The sequence below is a fragment of the Scomber japonicus genome, chromosome 1, assembly GCF_027409825.1.
Source record: "Scomber japonicus isolate fScoJap1 chromosome 1, fScoJap1.pri, whole genome shotgun sequence".
In the NCBI taxonomy this organism is placed as follows: domain Eukaryota; kingdom Metazoa; phylum Chordata; class Actinopteri; order Scombriformes; family Scombridae; genus Scomber; species Scomber japonicus.
The window spans coordinates 1,987,724-2,007,734 of NC_070578.1; the positions used below are offsets into that span (position 1 = coordinate 1,987,724).

The window sequence follows — 20,011 nt, forward strand, 5'->3', positions numbered from 1 at the left end:
GCTGTAAAAACACCATATACACATTTCTTTTAGCCTGACTTTTCCTAATGTGACCCACAGTATATAAAAATGGAAATAAAATGCATAATTAAAAAAAATAATAAAATGTGCAGGTGATACACATTTTTATATATGCAAATGTACAAATTTGACCTGTTCTCCTGGGTCATAACATAGAGAACATAGTGAAAATGAATCAAACATTTATTAATGACTGATGATGGGGAATGTATGAATGTGAACTGGTGTAGAGACTTCTAATGAGTCAGACTATGAACAGTATGTGAGGGTTAAACTGTATGGAGCTTTCAGACAGGCAGCCTTCTTCAGCAACAGTAAATCCATCAAAACAATTGCTGATTTCCTCAATTGTTACTACTAATACTATATGATGTGAATGTCACATGACAAGCCCTACCAAACAAACAAACAAACAAAAAAATCCAATATGATAAGCACACATACACGTATTGTTTAGTTATGTGACATGTCAGTGGAGATTAAAGTCAAGCCAGCCGTCTGGAAACAAAGCCTTGCACACACATCAGAAAACTCTTTCAGCATTGATTCCACACACATGCTATTGAACAGGTATTAGTGTGAGGCAGTGTGCTATGGCTCTACACAGCCAACAAGGTCTAAAGGACATGATGGCTTATTAGAGTGTTGGCCAGTCACCGCTGATCACACCTGATGTGCCAGCAGCTGAGCTCAGAGCTGAAAATGTCCACACACACACACACACACACACACACACACACACACACACACACACACACACACACACACACACACACACACACAAACACACACACAAACACACACACACACACACACACACACACACAGACCACTTTTGGAAGGAATTAGAAGAAGAAAAAAGAAATCAAATGTAAAACTGGAGCGCTCTCCCTCCCCAATGGATAGATGAAGTCAGACTGGAAGAGACAGGCCTGTGTTGATTGATGATAATTCTATACTGTGGGAGACAGCTGCTGTGAAACCATGCACACTAACTGTATTTAAGACACAATAAAACTCAACTACAATTATCATTTCTCTCCTGATTTAAGGGAGAGTAGTTTTATTTTTTACTCAAGTTATTGAATCGTAAATCATGATAAATAAATCAAAATTAAATAGGTGATCATTAAAGCTCTGGACAAGCTGAAACCTATAAAGAGTGGACAAACCACACGTAAAGCCCTTCTAAATGAGCCATCACACAGACAACACAGTGAACCACTGCTCAAACAACTGGAGCTCTGGCAGTTAACAGCTCTTCAAATCCCTCAGGAATACAAATTGCTGCATGATCTTGTACAAAAGAAAAGATGGACGCCAACTGACCGCTTGCACTGTTTATATATGGTGCAGTTTACGTTGAAAAGGCAAAGAAAGGAAGAAAAAAGTGCAGAGTTTAGGTGAGAATCTGAATTTAGAGACCAAGGAGAGAATTGGAGGTGAGTGAACTTCGATGTTGTAGAGATTCATTTACTTTCCAGCTCTATCAGCATTACAGTTGTCCAGTGTTCTCTCACACTACAACATTCTCCTTTTCTTTCCTTACATCTCCCTCAAGTGTCTCCAATGTCAGTCACCAATATCTAACATGTTTTAGGAAATATTTATGAGATTAAAATCTCTACATATCACTTTATGATTTTATCTTCTGACTGGAAGAGACCTGCTCCAACTCTCTCCCATCAGTCATCACACCAGAGTCATACTCATTATCTATGTGTATATGTATATATATATATATATATATATATATATATAGGTATCCCACCATTCTGTCTGTAGATTCTTTCATCACAATACATTAAAAGCTTTGACTGATAGAAATAAACTAAATGAGTGTGTGTAGTGTCACAACAGCAAGCACTGTCTTCACCACAGTTTATGGCTATTTATTATTAAAGCTGAGTTTAAAAATATTGATTACAGCAGCTTTAAAGTTGAAGTATGTAACTCTGACACCAAGCGTTTAGAAATGGTACTGTGACCCACGTTCAAAACACTGGAGAGAGCTGTTACTCCTCGCCCCCTCCCTGCCAGAGTCTACTTCACGTGGGTTGCCAGTCGTTGGACGTGATCCTGCATGTCCTCCTCCGTATCAGCGGGTGCAGCTGAGTGCTGTATAACGCTGTAACCGTCTCCATGTTTCAAAGGCATCTCCTATACATACCCTGGTTTTGTTTCTCAAATTGTCGCGATGTATTTGAGAGTCATTAAAAGGTTTTTTTGGTTCTGTAACATCAGATATTATCTGCAGTGTTCCTAGCTGCAGCTCAGTGGCACCTGGCAACCTGGATGCTGAAACGCTATTGACTTGGTGATTGGTAGCTAGGTGGTGGGTGGTGCATCAGGCCAAAACACAGAATGACAACATAAACATTACTTGAGGGCTGTAACTGAGCTTTTCAAATGTGAATATTCTGGCTGGACTACTACTGTCAGTGATATCAGTGTTTGAAATTAACATGATTCCTTAATGTCTGGTGATATTTAGGGCTATTTTATGATTACTTGGAATATATTTGTTATATACAGCTACTTTAAAGGACCAGTGTGTACAATTTAGTGAATACCCCTCCACTCACCCTCCCCCTTCTAAGCAGGTAGATATGGTGGCTACAAAACTCACAAAAAACATGAAAGGCCCTCCCTAAAGTCAGTGTTTGATTGTCCATTATAGGTTACTGTAGAAACATGGCGGCCTCCATGTAAAAGGACCCGTCTTCAGTGTAAATATAAAGGGCTCATTCTTTGGTAATGAAAAAACAATGATTCTTATTTTGAGGTGATTATAAATTAATTTGTGAATATTATTACATTTCTGCCAAGTCCACTCTGTTAAATGCTGCTAAATTCTACACACTGCACCTTTAATGTTTCATATAAAGTCATTCTGTAATATATATATGTTCAACATCACAAATGGCACTTGAACCATTTCCCTAACAATAATGAACTGTGAGTTGGTGTTTGCAGTTGCATCTTTGGCTCATCTATCCAATTAAGATACTGAAGTTTAAAATCCAGTTGAAATAATATTCAGTCATCTCTTTTATATAGCAGAAATGATGTTAGTGTATTTTTAAATGTGTTATTAATAGTAAATGTTAATAGTGTAGTTTAAGAAAAAGCTATTAAACGGCCAGCCTGTATTTCCTACTGAGAATATGGCTAATAGCTGTGGAATGCTGTCATGTCACTTTTCCATGTAGATGTGATAAATTCCACCAAGTGTTTTATGTAGATAATTTACAGCTTTTCTCCCTAGAAGGGAAGTTTCATATGTTCACAGAACTCTCCATAACTCTTATTTACTTCCTCCTCACTGTTACTGTTTTCTCCGTGTGATTTAGATTGTGATAGGTGTGTTCCAAGCAGCCCACTCCCCTCCTGTGTTAAATCTTAACCCACCGCTGCATCCAAACTGGAAATATGCTACATTAAAGCTGTAAATTAATGTTCCTTTGTAAATTCAAAATGAGTGACTTTAAGGAATACTCACCGAGGCAGAGGTTGAAAGTGATCATATGGCATCACCTCTTTGAATCCATCACTGGAGGAGACACAATATCAGAGAACACTGTAAATTTAAAGCCTATAACATCCTGTTAACTCCCACACTGTAGAAAGATTGTCAGTAAAGCATAGAAAAACACAAGACTACAGCCCCACAAATATGGGATTTTTAATACTAATACTTATTTTAGGGATTTTTCACTGATTATTCACTGATATGACTATAGCTACAAAGGTACTAAGAAGGATACTTTAGATAAGATAAGATAAGATACATTTATTGACCCCACAGTGGGGAAAATTCATTGCTACAGCAGCTCAAGAACAGTGATATTGAAAAAGACAAATGTATACATCAATAAAATTAAAAATTAAATAAAACAACCCTAAAATGCAATATAACATATACATACACACACACACACACACACACACATATATATACATATACACACATATACATATACATATACACACACAACAATAAAATAATCTATTGTTATATTAGTTATAATTAAAAGGTGAAATGATGGGGTCATTGTTTATGGATAAACAATGACCCCATCATTTCACCTTTTGAATAAAATGAATTTAAAACTGACAACATGTCACTCATGCTTTTATATGTTAGCAGCTGTAGTTTGTCAGTATTAACAGTGTTTGGCCTTCAAGGTTAAAATAATAAGAGAGTTAAAAAGGAAATGCCTTGTGCTTCCAACTTTGCATTTCTGCTCTTCATCTATTGAATAGATCTCCATCGATCCAGCCTTTCATAAAAGAACTGAGACGTTCTATGATGTTAATCAGCTATTTTATGTTTTTCTCCTGGCAGGTGTGAACATTTCAGTGGTTTGACTTGGAGGAGAGTCCCTCCAGCAAGGCCAAAAAAAGACTGAAGCCTGGTTTCAGCTTGATTCAAACCAATCAGGCCACATTAGGCTGCCATCTGTACTCTGAGAATATCACCAAGCTTTATTAAAAGTGAGCTCCATCGTTCTACATGCATATCCATCAGTTTAGGTGGATGTAGTTCTAGATGGAATAGATTGTATAGATTGTATGTATTGTATTACAATTGTATTGTATTGTTATGTCAATATGTCAACATGTTATTACAGGGGATGCTACACTGTTAGCTGTTGTAATGGGGGATGATCATCCTGAAGTATGTGCCACTGAACTTGTATGAGGCTCATTGTCCCTTTCTGCCCTCTTCAAAGCTGCAGTCAGTAATACTTTGTAGGCTTTATCATTTTTTTTCTATCATATTTTGCAGCAGCTCTTATGTGCATGCTTGTTGTTGTTGCTGCTCACTGAAGACAGATGCGATTGCTTAAAAAACAAATTCACAATTTGTCAAGCCTGTCTTAAATCTACAGTGAGGAGCCCAGATGAACACTGATACCTGTTTTTCTGTCTGTAATGATTCCTCCTGTTCATACTGACCATTAGAAGATCTCTTCATAATGCTCTTACAATGGAAGTGATGGAGGACTAAATCCACAGTCCTCCTTCTGAGTAAAAATGTGTTTAAAAGTTGATGTGAAGCTAATATGAAGCTTCAGCGTCCAAATGAGTCAAATCTTCATCTCCTATGTTTCAGTGTTAGTGTTTTTAGTAGTAAAGTTCCTCTTTTTGTTCCTATACTTCCACCACAGCTCAACAGGAAACACTAAGAGGGAATCTGATGGTAAAAAGACTGTAAATGTGTCAGATATCACTTGATATGATAACTCATACTGCTGAAGCTCAATAGAAGCTGATCATCTACTTTTAAATGATTTAGTCCTCCATCACTTCCATTGAAAGCACATTTGAAGGAGATCTTTTAATAGTCAGTATGAACAGGAGGAATGATTACAGAGAGGAAAACCTTTTTAATGTTCATATGAACACCTGACTGCTACTTTTAAACTATGAACCCATCTTTTAAATGTAAAACTGCTTAAATGATTTCATGTCAGTATCTAGTAACTAATCTAACTTGTCCATACAACATAGCTTATAGTAAATGTTAGTAAGATATTCCATGTGTTGTGATGAATTAATGGAATTTCTGTATTAAGAACATATTTGCTCATCAAATTTCAAGTTACTAGAGGTCCAGAATGAATCAAAACCTCAGTGTTTCAGCCCTGTGATGCCTGAGCAGAATAAGTGGATTAGAGAGCAGATGCTAATTAATTCCTTGCAGGTTTTTTGTGACATCATATATGTCAAATAGCACATTGCAATGACTGCTATACCTCTCTGGGCAGGGGTCCATGTTGCACTCCTTGAGTTTTGGTGTGGGTTTGGTGTTTTCAGGATAGCTGTTACAGTGGTGTTCAGGCAGGGTCTGGTTGGATCGGATGTCTGTGCACTCTGCAGAGTTAAGCTGATAGCCTGGAGGAAGATACGGGCTGTTTAACCCAACTTCACAGGAAATGGTTGGAGAAAAAAAATCAGCATGTCAAGCCGGATGTGTAATATACCTCCTCCACAGGTGACAGAGCAGGGGAAGAAGTCTGTCTCTCTCCACTGGTACCTAATTGGCTGGTAGAAGAGAAACTGGACTACTGTGTCCTTGGGTCCTCCATACTTCATCTGGATAACATGTAGGATGACAGAAGAGTAGAACACAACATCATTAAAGACCATGTAAAGTGAATTCAGACATTTAACACATTAAATAGGTCATAAATGTATTTCTAAAAAAGGTGGAAAAAGCATTTCAACCATTTAGATTTGAATTGTGGAGCTAGACTTCACAAACTGTGTTTCAACATTTCTGTGTTCAGGATTTAGTGGGCGGGTCTGAAAATCATAAACCCGCCCCTGCTGCTGTAGAGGTATAAATACATTCAGCACACACTACTACTACAACAGTCTACAGTTAGCCAGTTAGCTGCGAGCTAGCCGCCGAGTTAGCCACCGAGTTGCAGCAGAAAGCTCTCAGACGTAGCGTCCATGTTTCTGGTAGAGGTGGTAACTTTGATTGACAGGTGACACTTGGTAGGGTGCGGGGTTTCAGCGAATGTGGGTATAATTTCATATATTTGGTGATTTTTTTAATCATTCAAATTTGGCAGGGTGGTTAACAACACACTTTTCTGTGGTATGTCAAACTCAGAACACATATTTATTCTTACTTTACATGGACTTAAAGTCAAATAGTGTAGAGAGATCAAGGAAAGATAAAGAAGTAGAACAGAGTTGAATCAAGTAGAGGATCCTATGGAGGGGAATGGAGGAGAGTCATGCAGACTACACTCAGCCTATAAAAACAGTCGTATGATGTGACTCTAAAAGGATTTCTTTCCCCAAGTCTGCCAGAATCAGACCTACAGTAAGTAATCATAGCATGAGATATATTATTCATAACATATTCATACCAAGAAAATAAATAAAGTGGGTGAGTGGAGTTCGAGGAACACAGGTTTTCATTCAGACGGGATTTCTCTGACGTTCTTTCTTCTGTGCCACCCTTTGAATCTTGTGTTATTTCATTTCTTCTTTCTTCTAATCAAAGCACACACTGCTCCACAGACAGCATGTTTGTTTACTGCTGTGGTCATGGAAATGCTCTGATTAGCTACCATTAGCATGTCCCCCCCACTGTTGTGTGTTTGTGTTAGCTGGTCCAGGCGGTGTGTGTGTGTGTGTGTGTGTGTAGCAGATTTTGGGCCTTACAGGAGGTAACGATTGCTTTTGTTTCACACAATTTTAGGTTCAATTTCAAGGTTTAGTTAGAATATCATGATTGGACAATAGAATTAATCCTAAAATATCACATCTACATTTCTGGCTGACAATTTGACACAAATTGAAAGACCTCACCAGAAGTGAAAGTGTTAGACCTTCCTTCAAAGGACAAGGAGGTGCCTTATTAAAATACTACTTTATAACAAGCACTCCTTTTCTTTTGATGACTGACATGTAAGTCATTCACTACAACCTTGCAGCTCCAGATTGTTTTTTGTCTTTTTGGCTCAAACTATTAACCGAATGTGGAAATGATAAAAAAAAATCCCCAGTGACTGGCTTATTTGCTCTAAGATACTGTAACTAATAGTATACTCAAATACACATGTGTGATGACTTTGGTGAATTTCTTAGACACACTTCAGAGAGGAAACAGAAGAGTAATAGTGCTGACTGAATTTAGCTTCTGACTAATTGGGCTTGATGTCTACTATAATGAATTCCAGTAAACATCAAACCCAAACAGAACAGCACCAAGACTTTCATCTGCTAAATTCTCCTCTCCCGCAGGCATGGCATAACCAAAAAAAACACTTCTACCCACATCAGTGAGTCCCAAACCACAGCAGCTGTTGCATAATCAACTTTTTAAGCATGTGTTTGTATTACATCCAGGAGGAAAGTCTTATTGAAATGTTTCTCTTGTACCCTCTTGAGATTTGTAATTACCACCAGAGAAGTGTGAAGCAGTGGAAGACACACTGATTGGATACTGGGAGTCAATGCTTTGTTTCCAACATAAACTGGACAAATCCTTTTCATCCACCCATCACATAAAGCTGTGGGCAATCAAGGACTTGGATCACAACTCTTCACATAGTATCTATTACACTAAATCACCATTATTAACTCCAATGCTAGCATTTTTACAGAAAACGCCACTTTTGCACATTGGGCTGCCATTCAAATCCAGTATGTTATGATACAATAACATTGGTTCCATGGTAAAGGATAAAGCTGGTGTTTGGAGTGATCCAGTCTTCTAAAAGTGAGATTGGGTTGAATCAGATATTTTCATTCATCTAAATGTTGATTAAATATGTATCTGGTGAATGTAACCCTTTATCTGGTGAAGAACTATATTTGGTAACTTGTTTAAACATCCAAAACAGCCTCTCCATGCCTCTCTATGAGGTTGTAGAACCATGTGGATTTTTTATATATAGACTTTTTGGAAAATGTTTTACCCTAGACCAGCTAGGAAATATATATGGTAACTTTATTGACCTTGATTTGCAACATAAAAATTAAACATTTTGAAAAAGTTGCAAAAGCAAAAAAGTTATATGCCCCCATTAACTCTCTAGGGTTGAAATGTTGAAATGTTGAATTTCGAAGTATTTAAATGAGTGTCTTAAATCTTAATTTGACACATCATTTTAAAAGCTTATTGATCCAAATACTAAAGGCCTTGATTCAAAACTTATTAGTTTACAAGTCTAACTTATTGATCTGATATGATGGAAATTTGAATTGAAAGAGTTTAACTCCTGAAAGTGACATGATGTGATCTCTCTGTTGATGTTGTGGGAACAATAAAAACAGTTCAAACAAGCTTCTACCTTCACAAATAGTGGTCAAGTTTAATTTTAGCATGAAGTCACTCATAGTGTTAATTAGTGATAGCTGATATGACCTGCAGCTGGCAACATTTATCATTTTAACTGACAGCCAGTACTGGCTAGCATCTACATCAATGTTTTATATATTGCTATTTGCTAATAATGGGGGAAGAGAGAGACATGATTCCTTAGAATGAGAGCTTAGTGTATCCATGGATTGCAAAAGTTTCAAATTTGTTTTGTGTCAATGTGTTTTAAAACTTTGTACCAAATCATTCAACTTGCTTAAAAACAGTAAATAGTCAATAAAACACCATATCAAGTAGTTTGGCATGATCTTACATTATAACTTTTATATTAAATAAAGCTAATGGAATACAATTGTTCTAAATATTACATTTAATCTGGAGAATCATGGAGATCAGATTTGTTTTAAATGAAGTCATTATTAGTATAAGTCCACTTAAATACACTGTAGGTGGATAAAATATGTAATATTTATCATTCTTTTGTGGTTACACCATTTGACATTTTCAGGAGCATTCAGTCTTACTTTTGGTAAAAAATGTCATTTCAAATGATATAAAACCAACAAAAAATACATTTTAACAAACCTGATGCTGCTTTTAAAACATAGTTTTTAATTTCTTTTTCATTTTATATTTTAAAATCTTGCCAACCCTTATTTGTCACTGAGCCATATATAATCAACAGGATAATCCACAGGATTATTGTTATTATCATCAACAAATCCTTTGAAAAGTACATTTTTCAATGACCCTTCAATGACCCTCTGATTCCTACAGAACCAGAAAGACTTCAGAGGATCACAAATACATAGTTTTATTTTGAAGGAATAATTCATCATTTTTGCTTTCTTATTCGCTTCCTTTTCAAGAGAGCAAAAACAAAATAGTTGGTTATCACAAATTCTGGTTTTGGTTGTCATGGCAACCGCAAGACACCATGAAACTGCACATAGTCACTGCACTGACTGTTTACTGTTTAAAAATGGATTATGCATATATTGTAAAATATTTAAGGCTGTCTTAAGAAGAGGCTGCATTATTTCTTTAAACAACTGGACACTGTAGTTTTTAGCTTGGTATGTGTGTGTTTGTTGGGGATGTGGTGCTCTATTGAGTATTCCTGGCAGCATGGCAGTGTGCATGGGATTTACTTTCATAAACTAGTGTGTTTGTAGTCATGGTAATGAAGGAAGGAAAATGTCATCCAGTGTGGCTAACTGATGTTTTTTTAATAGTGTTTGGTGAACACAGAGATTTGAACACAGAGAAACACACAGTTTTTTGTTAGTGGATCAATTCATTGTTATTTGGGTATGTTCTGGGATTAGACAACAATGAGACTAATCCATTAAAAAGACATATAGAATGGTATTTAAATGTGGTGATGACGGTGAAGTCATTGCACAATGCTGACATCTGTGCAGCACACCTGGATTAAACTTGAACACAATAGGACTAGTGCCTTCAAACAGAAAGATGTATTTCTATTTAGATTTTGCAGGTCTCTTCATTTGTGCTGCTGGCAATAACTTCACTATCTCATTAATACATTCACTACATTGCTAAATGTGATTTATTTATATTGTATGGGTATGTAGAATAAAATATGTGCCTCACATGCCAAAAGACCTAAGGCTGTTTTGCTATGAGCCTATACATATCATCCCTCCTTTGTCTCACCTTGATGATGTAATCAGCGTTGAGCGGTCCATGTGTCCTGAGTGTCTGCCTGTCCATTCCTCTCTGAAAGTCCAGGGAAGTGTTTCCTATCACGTAGGAGCCTGTAGACACTAGACCGGTCTCCTCCCTCCTCCCCTGAAGAGAGACAGCCTCAATGACTGAGGGAGAGGAAGAGGGACATTCATTAATGTCAACGTGAAAATGAACTTCATTATTCAACTGTATGGGAAAGTTCACTTCAAGGAAATGGATGAGCAAATCTAAAGATGTAAAACAAAACTCTGCTATCTCATTCTGAAATTAAGAATGGCTTGTAGATATCCAGTGTGGAGCAGGATTTAAACTTCTATAACAGTAAATGAACAAAACACTATCTCTTGGGGGGAGATAGCATCAGATAAGGAAGGGTAAATCAGCAAAAGCACAACTGAAGTCAAAAATCAATAAATCAAGACAAGAATGTAGACAGGACAGGAAAAAAACCAAGAGTAGGATAAAGAAGAAAGTAATATATTATGCAGGACAGAAGTGTGTGTGTGTGTGTGTGTGTGTGTGTGTGTGTGTGTGTGTGTGTGTGTGTGTGTGTGTGTGATCTGGGCACATTCTTGGCTTGCTCTTCAGCATTTTAGTAGAGCAGTGGCAGCTGCTTATGTCACTAAGGTCTATACCTTAGGTGGGCATAAAGACAAGCATGTGTTGTCACATTCCAGGCATACAGAGGGGAATCATTTGAAGATGAGAAGCCAATCCCTACATTCTCCACTAGCTATTGAGGTCCAGATCATGGTGGCAGTAGATTAAACATGATAGCACAGATGTCTCCCCAGCCATGTCAACATCTGGATATGTGCTCCCCATAGTGTGTTCTGGGTTTGTCTCAGGGTCTCCTCCCAGTTAAACCCTGTCTCTTACAAATTACATTCATATGACTATTTGCAACAACAAATATGTTTTTAACCCTTACATTCTGTTCAGGTCAAATTTAACCTGTTCTGACATGTGACAGCTGTAAAAACACCCTTATTCTATGTTACTCTTTAACTAAAGTGACCCAACATGCACAAACATGAAAATAATTTAAAATGTTAAACTTTTGTATAGATGCTACAAATGTTTGTCCATTGAGGCTGTTCTGGGTTAAATTATCTCTGTATCTATTGCCATGTGTTTTAGTGAAATGAATAGTTCATAGTTTTAATAAGATAGTAGTTTTTATGATGTAGCAGTGAAGACTGATGGCTCTAATGGTTCTACAATAAACCCCACACTTCCATAAAGTTCTGCTCATTTTACCTTTACATTAAATACATTTCCATCATTATTGCTATGTTATATTTTCATGTCTTAGGTCAAATAGGACATGATATTGTGTGATAGTAGCTGAGTGTTGTAAAAGCTAAAGAATACACTCTCTCTGCTCTCTGAAACATGAATCAAGGTTTAATCACATTTATTGATCAGTCAGATTGACTATTGATGCTTTCTAAACACATCTGTGGTTCAACATTTGGTACAGACACTTTTTATGAGGAGATTCTTAGACCAGGTCAAGATTAAACAGCATGGGTGTAGAATATGAACAGTATGTGAAGGATGGATGGTTTTCTGTTAATATATTGAGAAATTGTTGCCAGTTACCATATCTAGCAAGTTGTAAAAATGTTGATACTGGATGTAAAATGTCAAATGATGTATTTCATCCAGTCTTATAACATCTGTCAATATCTGCTGGTAGTGTCTATAGAATTATTAAACTTGTTTATGGTTGTGTTGAGACACTACACTAAGAGACACATCCTGTAATATCATGTCAACTGACTGCTTTTGATGAAAGCAGCAATGATCCTATTGTGAGTTCCTGCCATATGTCTGAGTTAAGTCATTTCAGCTGCTTCTATCCACCATCTCATTCTCTTTGTCATTACTCAAAGCTCATGACCATAGTTGATGGTTGAAAAGTTGATTGGCTAGTATTTCATGAGCTTGGTTCCAGGCTTGGCTCCCTCTTCACGAAAACGATCCAACACTGCCTTCGTTACTGTGGGCACTGTACCAACTTCTGCTTTATTTATGTAATGCTTTAAACACAACACAGTTTATCCAAAGTGCTTTACACAGAGGAAAACACAATGATGATATAACACATACTACAATAAGACATATAGTCACATAGACACATGTCGACAACAGCACAAACCTATGGAGACATCAGGTGAAATATCCACACTACAGAATAAAAGTATGTTTTAGATGACACAGTTCTCTGCTGCTGTGATATGGGGGCAGGAGTTTTGGAATATACAGGGGAGTGAGACCAATCAATGCCTTATAAACAATGATCAGTATTTTAAAATCAGCCAGTGTAGAGAGGCAAGAATGGGAGTAATGTGCTCCCTCTTTTTGGACTAGTTGGAGATGAGATAAACAAGACTGGATGATAACAAAGTGTAATGAGCTCGTTTATTTTCTTTTTTAATCTTTTTTTATTCAGGGGAAATTCGCTGCTCTCTTTTCCAGGAATCTCTGATCACATTGACACAGTTCCACACATTCACATGTGGAAGCTGCCCAGTACTACAGTACCACAGTCTGATCTGCTGGCCACTGAGCATTCAACCTTAACCCTAAATGCTCACTTGTCTAACCTTTAGGACACCACTAGCACCGACCAGGGACCCATGCTGCTGGTCATTCTCTCTCTCTCTCTCTCTGTTTCCTATCACCCTCTCTGCCAGTCACTGTATAAATAAAGGCAAAAAAGCCCAAAATAAATCTTAAAAAAGAAATCAAGGCAGGATGATATGTAGATATTAGATATTTAGATTGAATAAATGATTGATTTCCCAATCTCATTCACTCATGAACCCAAGATAGATGATGGTCCTCCTATTGAGTAGCTATTCACTCCTAACAAAGTGAGCAGAGGAGGATCATGGAGAGACTGACTGCACTCACTGATGCATTAGTCTCACTACAGAGTCAAAGTGAATGGAAAAGGTCAGCAGGTTACTAATACATCCATCCTGTGTCCTTAAAGTCATCAAGACTCAAAGCTCTGAAAGCAAACAGTGGCGTTTTAGTGAGGTAATCTGTAATCTATGATGACAATGAGATCACAGGACAGTGAATTAGGCTGAGGAAACACAAGACGATGACTTTGTAAAGCATCTATGACAAGATAAAAAGGCCGGCGTGTGGGAAAACAAACGCTAGCTGGCCAGTGATCTTGGAATAATCATTTTCAGATGGTGCGAGGCTTAGCATCAGCTACTGCTCAGGCTGCATTTCTACTTAAATATGACCTGTTTCTATACCTGGCTTTCTCTCACTTCATAATTAGGAATCTAAAAAAAGTCTTTCTGATACATTTTTTCCGATTAAAAAAAAAAAAGAGCAGCATTTTTAACAAATCCACTTATTTTTGACATTAATTACAATCTTTTCCCTACAAAGCTTTCACAACTTGAAACAATTAACAGTCCTATAGCCTTTGCCATGTCATCAATAGAAGCCATTCAAAATCAAAACAGTCTGTGTAAAGAGGGCCCCGTGTTGCCAATAGTGAAAATATGATTAGACTTCTGATGATATTTGGTTTCAGAGGAGTTCATGAACTTGGGAGCTGAGTTTGCTGAGCTGTAAATGTGTGTTTGATTTCCTCTCTTTTACTGTGGTCTCCTCCGCCTCTCCCTCTCGTGTTCCCCATCCGCCACACTGATCTCCTGGTAGTTGATGAATGCTCTGCTAAAGTAATTCTTAGGTCACTCCTCAATTCTGTAACATCTGACAAAGCACACATCCAGTAAATCCCGCAGCTCTTCTGGGTATTATGCCGTCGGAACTTGAGTATATTAGCAGGGTAAGTCTTGTGGACATGTGCTGGGTTTATCTGCATTCATTGTGGGCTCTAGCGCGCCTTTCAACTGCCAATAAAATAGGTCAGGAAAACCCAAATGACACAAACAAATACTCAAAATGCTCGGAGGATGTAAATCACAGGGTTCAAGCTGTGTAGGACATTTTTATTTATTTCATATCCGGCGTATGGAGGGCGTTAGATTTTCTTTGCTCCGTTTTCTCAACCTTAATCTAAAGGAATATCTCAAGCAAGAACTATTCTTCCATACACTTGTACACCACTCTTATACCTGTAGTTTGGTACAGATCAAAGATCAAACCACTGTTGTCTTTTAGTTTGGGTTCATATCATGTTCACTGTAACTTACTACACACAAACCAAGAGCTGTAAACATGCACTGGCAGACAGCACTGGACATTGTAGAGGAACTTATACTCAACTTCATTACACCTTATACATTTATTTCTCTTTGCTAGTCACAGGACAGGATATAAAGTTCTCTCTGAGTGTTGAGACAGAATACAAACTGAATTTCAGATTTAAATTGTCCTGGGAGGGCATGAATTGACATGAATACATGAAAAGGTTTCAACTTGAACAGAAAATGAATGCGTATCCAGGGATACAGGGACGACCTGAGGAAAAGGAGAGAAATGACTCGAGTCTCTGAGTCCTGATAGAAGTCAGAGGCTCAGAAACCCTCACATAAAGTTGGTGCTTAATGACTATATCAGGGATGTCAAACATGTGGCCCGTGGGCCAGAACCGACCCGCCAAGGTGTCCAATCTGGCCCACTTTCCTTCCGTCCTGAATACATATATTGCTGTTTTTAATTCTTTGAAATCAATATTTTCATATTCAGTAAATAATAATTATTTGGAGAACACAACTTTTGACTTTTTTCATCAAATCTCAAATTTCATCAAATTTTTTTTATATTATATTTATAAATACACACACACACATATATATATATATATATATATTTTTTTTTTAAATATATTTTTTATATTCATAAATCTACATGAACTAATGAATACATTTTACAATGAGAGATAAATGTTGATTTATAAGAAATGATCTCTCTTATAAACCATGTCAGTATCCATGAAGAACAGTAAATGAGAACATTTACCTTAACAGCTGGAAACATTGGTTAGAACATTAGAAGAATAATCAAATGTAGTTAAATTACTTTGATTAAGTCATTGAAATAGTTACATTACTTATTATATTTTAAACAGAGTAACTAGTAATCTGTATACTATTACATTTCTAAGTAAGGCTGGTGCAACAGTGTATTGTGTGGCAGGAAGCTATTCCAGTATGAGCATCATCACTACTGCTAACTGCTGTAGCTAAGACCACATAAGTGTCAATTAACTGAGATGAACATTCATTATTTTATCATTGGTCACATTCATTTATGAATGATCTCACTGGGAGTCATTCTTATTACAGCTGATGAATATGTGGCATAAATGTCAGTCACTTGATGCTCTTAATAAGTCCTTTCTATAATGATTTGACAGTATATTACAGTATAATACATTCTATGCTGTGTTAAACATGTCTTAACAAGTCTTATAATTAAATTGGTGAACGATGCAGTAACCTGACAAGACTCAGAAAAGAAGAAGGTAATTATGAACATCATTATTTAAGACTGCAGTCTAGCCTTGTGTGTCATAAATAGTGAAACCTCCTAATATTGTTAGTGCTTCAAATGAACAGCATGGCTCAAGTGGATCCAGATGATCCAGATTAACAGTAATAAAGCTTATGAATTCATTTTAAATCACATGCAGTATCTACTTCCACACAGTCCTGGTTGGCCCAATTACATTCATACCCCAAATAAACAATACCAGAGTTCACTTTGAAACATTTAACATTGTTATGTTATTATGTTATAACCAAAACCATTTATCACAAATGCATAAAAACATCCTTATTCATTAGACGACATTGTTTTTTTTCTCTACATTCAGTCCAAAGAACAAATCAAAGACCATAAATAATAAAATTGAAAACTAAACTGAAGCTGCAGGCAGTGATGAACCGGCCCACGCCCAGCAGTTATAACGGAATAGAAAGATTTTTTTATAACTTTTCATATTGAAGGTCTTAAGATGACACCATGGTAGGTTCAATGTCTAGGAGGAGTTTGTTAAAGTATGAGGCATGAAAATGGCGCCAAAATTGAAAATTCAAATGAAAATGGTTGATTTCCTGTTGGAGTTGAGTTATGGGTCCAAGAGACTTTTTTGTGCGTCTGGTCATGATACATATTCATACCAAATTTAATTCATCTACGTCAATCTGGAGCAAGGGGCTCAAATGTCTTAATTTGTCTGTGAACCATAAACCATAAAATATGACATTTTCACCAGGTCTTTTTAAGGAGTTTTAAGGCATGTTTAGGCTGCCAAAAATGTGTTTGTTTTGGAAGAAGAAGAAGCCTTTGCACTGTTAATGCTTGGGCTCTAATGAATTAGTAAGTAACATAAATAGCTTTTATATTCCTTGACATTCTATATATAAGTGTGCTGACAGTAATGAAACACAATGACTTTTATAATCACTGTACTGTACACCTTCATTCAGAGTGATTAGCAGGTTCAAAAGAAGTGTGTGAAATCACTGCCTGTGTGTGTGTGTGTGTGTGTGTGTGTGTGTGTGTGTGTGTGTGTGTGTGTGTAGAAAGGTAAGAAGGCCTGGGGCATTACATAAAACACAAAAGCATAAAACAGTAAGCGTGTACAGAGTGAAGTGCAGTCACTCACCTATCATATCTGGTCCTTTGGCATTGACTCTGACAAAGCGGCTTCCCACTGGCACCTCCAGCACTGTTTTGACAGCTGCAGCCAGACACACAAGGTTGGAAAGATTTCATTACAACAAACAATACTGAACAATACACAAATGAATAGGAGTAGAGAACTTAACACCTATATTCACCACCACCATCACCCAAACACCAACAGAGACAACTCTTCATGAATGGTGCTTTATCCCTTCAGCTGGATTCACTTTTTTTCCCCATTACACACGTTATGAAGTTTCCTTACTCATAGTTCAACAGGGTGGACAGCAAAACAGTCAACACATTAAAAAAAACCAGAATGTAAAAATGAATATACTCAAAGACACAACATATGATGAATAGCAGACACATCCTTCCTCAACAGTTCATCACAGTCCTTCACAGCCACATTGCTATTTTGTCATTTTGGGCTTTACAGATCAAATTTGACTGAAACAATGACTTGTTTCTCCAAGTCATTGCATGACAAGGTGCATAGAGGACACTTTCTATTAAAACTGCTTCATTATTATATGAATAGAAAGAATGAATCAAATGTGCAAGGGGTGAATTGTGGTGATAAAACCAAAGAGAACCTCACTTCTACAGAGCTTTTAAAGCATCATGTGGCTCTTTCTTTTGCTTTTATGGTCTGCAAACTGACTTAGCTGGTGGAGCATTTACTGTAGCTGCTACAGAGACAGACATTGTCATAAGAGTTGCTGGAGACCAAAACAGAGCTAAAAAAAAATGAGTATATTGAAATTACATTTGTTCAGAAACAGGATTTCATATTAATGCTGATCTTTCTACAAGTCTGTTAGGAAACTATTAGTTGACACATCTCCATTACAACTTTATTAAGTGATAACATGCTGAATGTTTTGTTTTTAGCTTGTTCCACTGCCTGCCAAGTGGCTTGAAGACAACTTTTTATGTTTAAAGACACATTCCCTGATTTTGTTGCAAAAGCATCCTGGAACCTCAAATGTACCCCTATCTCACCAAATGTACCAGCATCCTGTATACAAAGACATGAGTAAAAAGACAGTGACTATACAAACACTTCACTTCAATCAGTGACTTCCTTCTGACTGATGGATAACTAATAGATGAAAGTTTTATTGATTAAATGACTACTAGGAACACTTCTTTCAGCACAATAAAGCCTGATAAACCTACAAAAATCATCATATCTGCAAATCTGCAAAACACACTTTCTCAAAAAGTCCATTTGAAGTGTGTTCCTATTCATGGCTTGTGGCTGACAGATTGATGTCCCTTGCCTTGCAATGGTATCATTTGCTCTTATCATAACGGACAATGTCACAAACAACAAGTGAGTAATGCAATGCTGCCAGCTGATTTTGATCTTGTCAGTGAATTCATTAAAATGAGGTGGTGAGAAAAGGAAATTATGCTCAAGAGGTGTCACATTGAGCCAATATCCGGGGAGCAATAGTTTAATGATTTAAAGCATTATGTATACTGCAGGCCTTTGACAGTTAACTGTTAAACAGCACTGAAGAAGATAGAGATACAATGTTGAAGACAGAGGCATCAAGACATTAGAGAATATTACGTGAGTCTTTTCAACACTGTATCTGTGTACTTGTGTGTGCCTGTCATTGTGAGGACCATATGATTGTTGTACACTCTTTAAACTTGTGCAAATTTCAAGCATCACAATCTATTTTATTACCATGAGGTCTACTGAGGGCCATGTCAAAACTTGTTATGAGGCATTTAATGTCTGAAGAAGGGACAGTTTGGAAGTTTGTGATAATTGTGGGCAGCTCACCTTGATAAAAATGAGGCACTTATGAAGACCCCCTCCTCTAATTCAGTTAGTCCAGTCCATCCAGTTCCAGCCTGTCCTCACAACAAAAACAACAGCATGGGTCTAAAATGTATTCATGCTGGGATTGTTGGTTTGGAGACCATTGTTTGAACTCTTTCCTATGTTTCCTGTTGTCTCTCTGCTAAATGAGAGAAAATACCCAAATACAAAGAAAGATAAAGTATTTGCGGAAATCTACTTGCATAAAGGTTCAGCGACGTCCCGGTCTTCTAATTGGGGTCAAACAATGAGTCTGATCTCATGAATTTGTTTAGTAGTATGGATGTGAGGGAATAGTATAGTAGCCTAGAGTGTTACTTGTCCTGTAAAATGTCTCCCATCAACATTTTCCCTTTAGGAGAGCCTTATCTGTCCCATCATCTGGTCAGTTCTAATGACCTAACCCTACTAGTCGGGGGGGGGGGGGGGGGTCTATGGGTTGACCCAGGGCTAAGCCCAGAGCCCCCAGACCCAGTAACAGTTTTTTTGATGGTTCACATGCACGGAATGAAATAACAATTGGGCAATTGAAATCAAAAGAAAAACAAAGAATATTACGCTACATTTATATTTAATTACATTTCACTCAGTAACACTGCCTCAACTGAAATGTCTACATTCGGTCAGCAGCTGCTTCAAGTCACTGTTCAGGAAAAGTTACTTCAACCAGATTTTAAAAATAGATTTGGGGCTTATGAGAAAACATTTACGGCTGCAGCCCCAGAAGCCACCCCCCCTCCACCCCCACCCCCACCCCAGGTCCACCCCTGCTACTAGTTGGTTATGTAGTATGTAGTATGTATGTTAGTATACACAGTCCTAATTGAAAAGCCAGTTTCAGGCACATGGAATAATTTACATGCAAGGTTATAGACCAAGTGACTATATAATTGTTACTTTACCCAATACATTTTTTTTTCAAAATTGATTAAATGCCAATATATTGCATGGAA

The 20,011-nt window shown here is 37.2% G+C and overlaps 1 protein-coding gene across 1 annotated transcript in view; it reads right to left on the reverse strand.

The window, feature by feature from the left end:
• The window catches only part of adamtsl3 (ADAMTS-like 3), a gene marked incomplete at its 5' end in the record, with an annotated part of 289,382 nt that overhangs the window by 70,265 nt on the left and 199,106 nt on the right, over window positions 1–20,011 (reverse strand). The window contains 5 exons of the mRNA XM_053321975.1: window positions 3,524–3,574; window positions 5,784–5,922; window positions 6,012–6,123; window positions 10,553–10,710; window positions 17,199–17,273. Of these exons, the coding sequence (XP_053177950.1) occupies window positions 3,524–3,574; window positions 5,784–5,922; window positions 6,012–6,123; window positions 10,553–10,710; window positions 17,199–17,273 (535 nt within the window). The remainder of the gene's footprint in view (window positions 1–3,523; window positions 3,575–5,783; window positions 5,923–6,011; window positions 6,124–10,552; window positions 10,711–17,198; window positions 17,274–20,011) is intronic.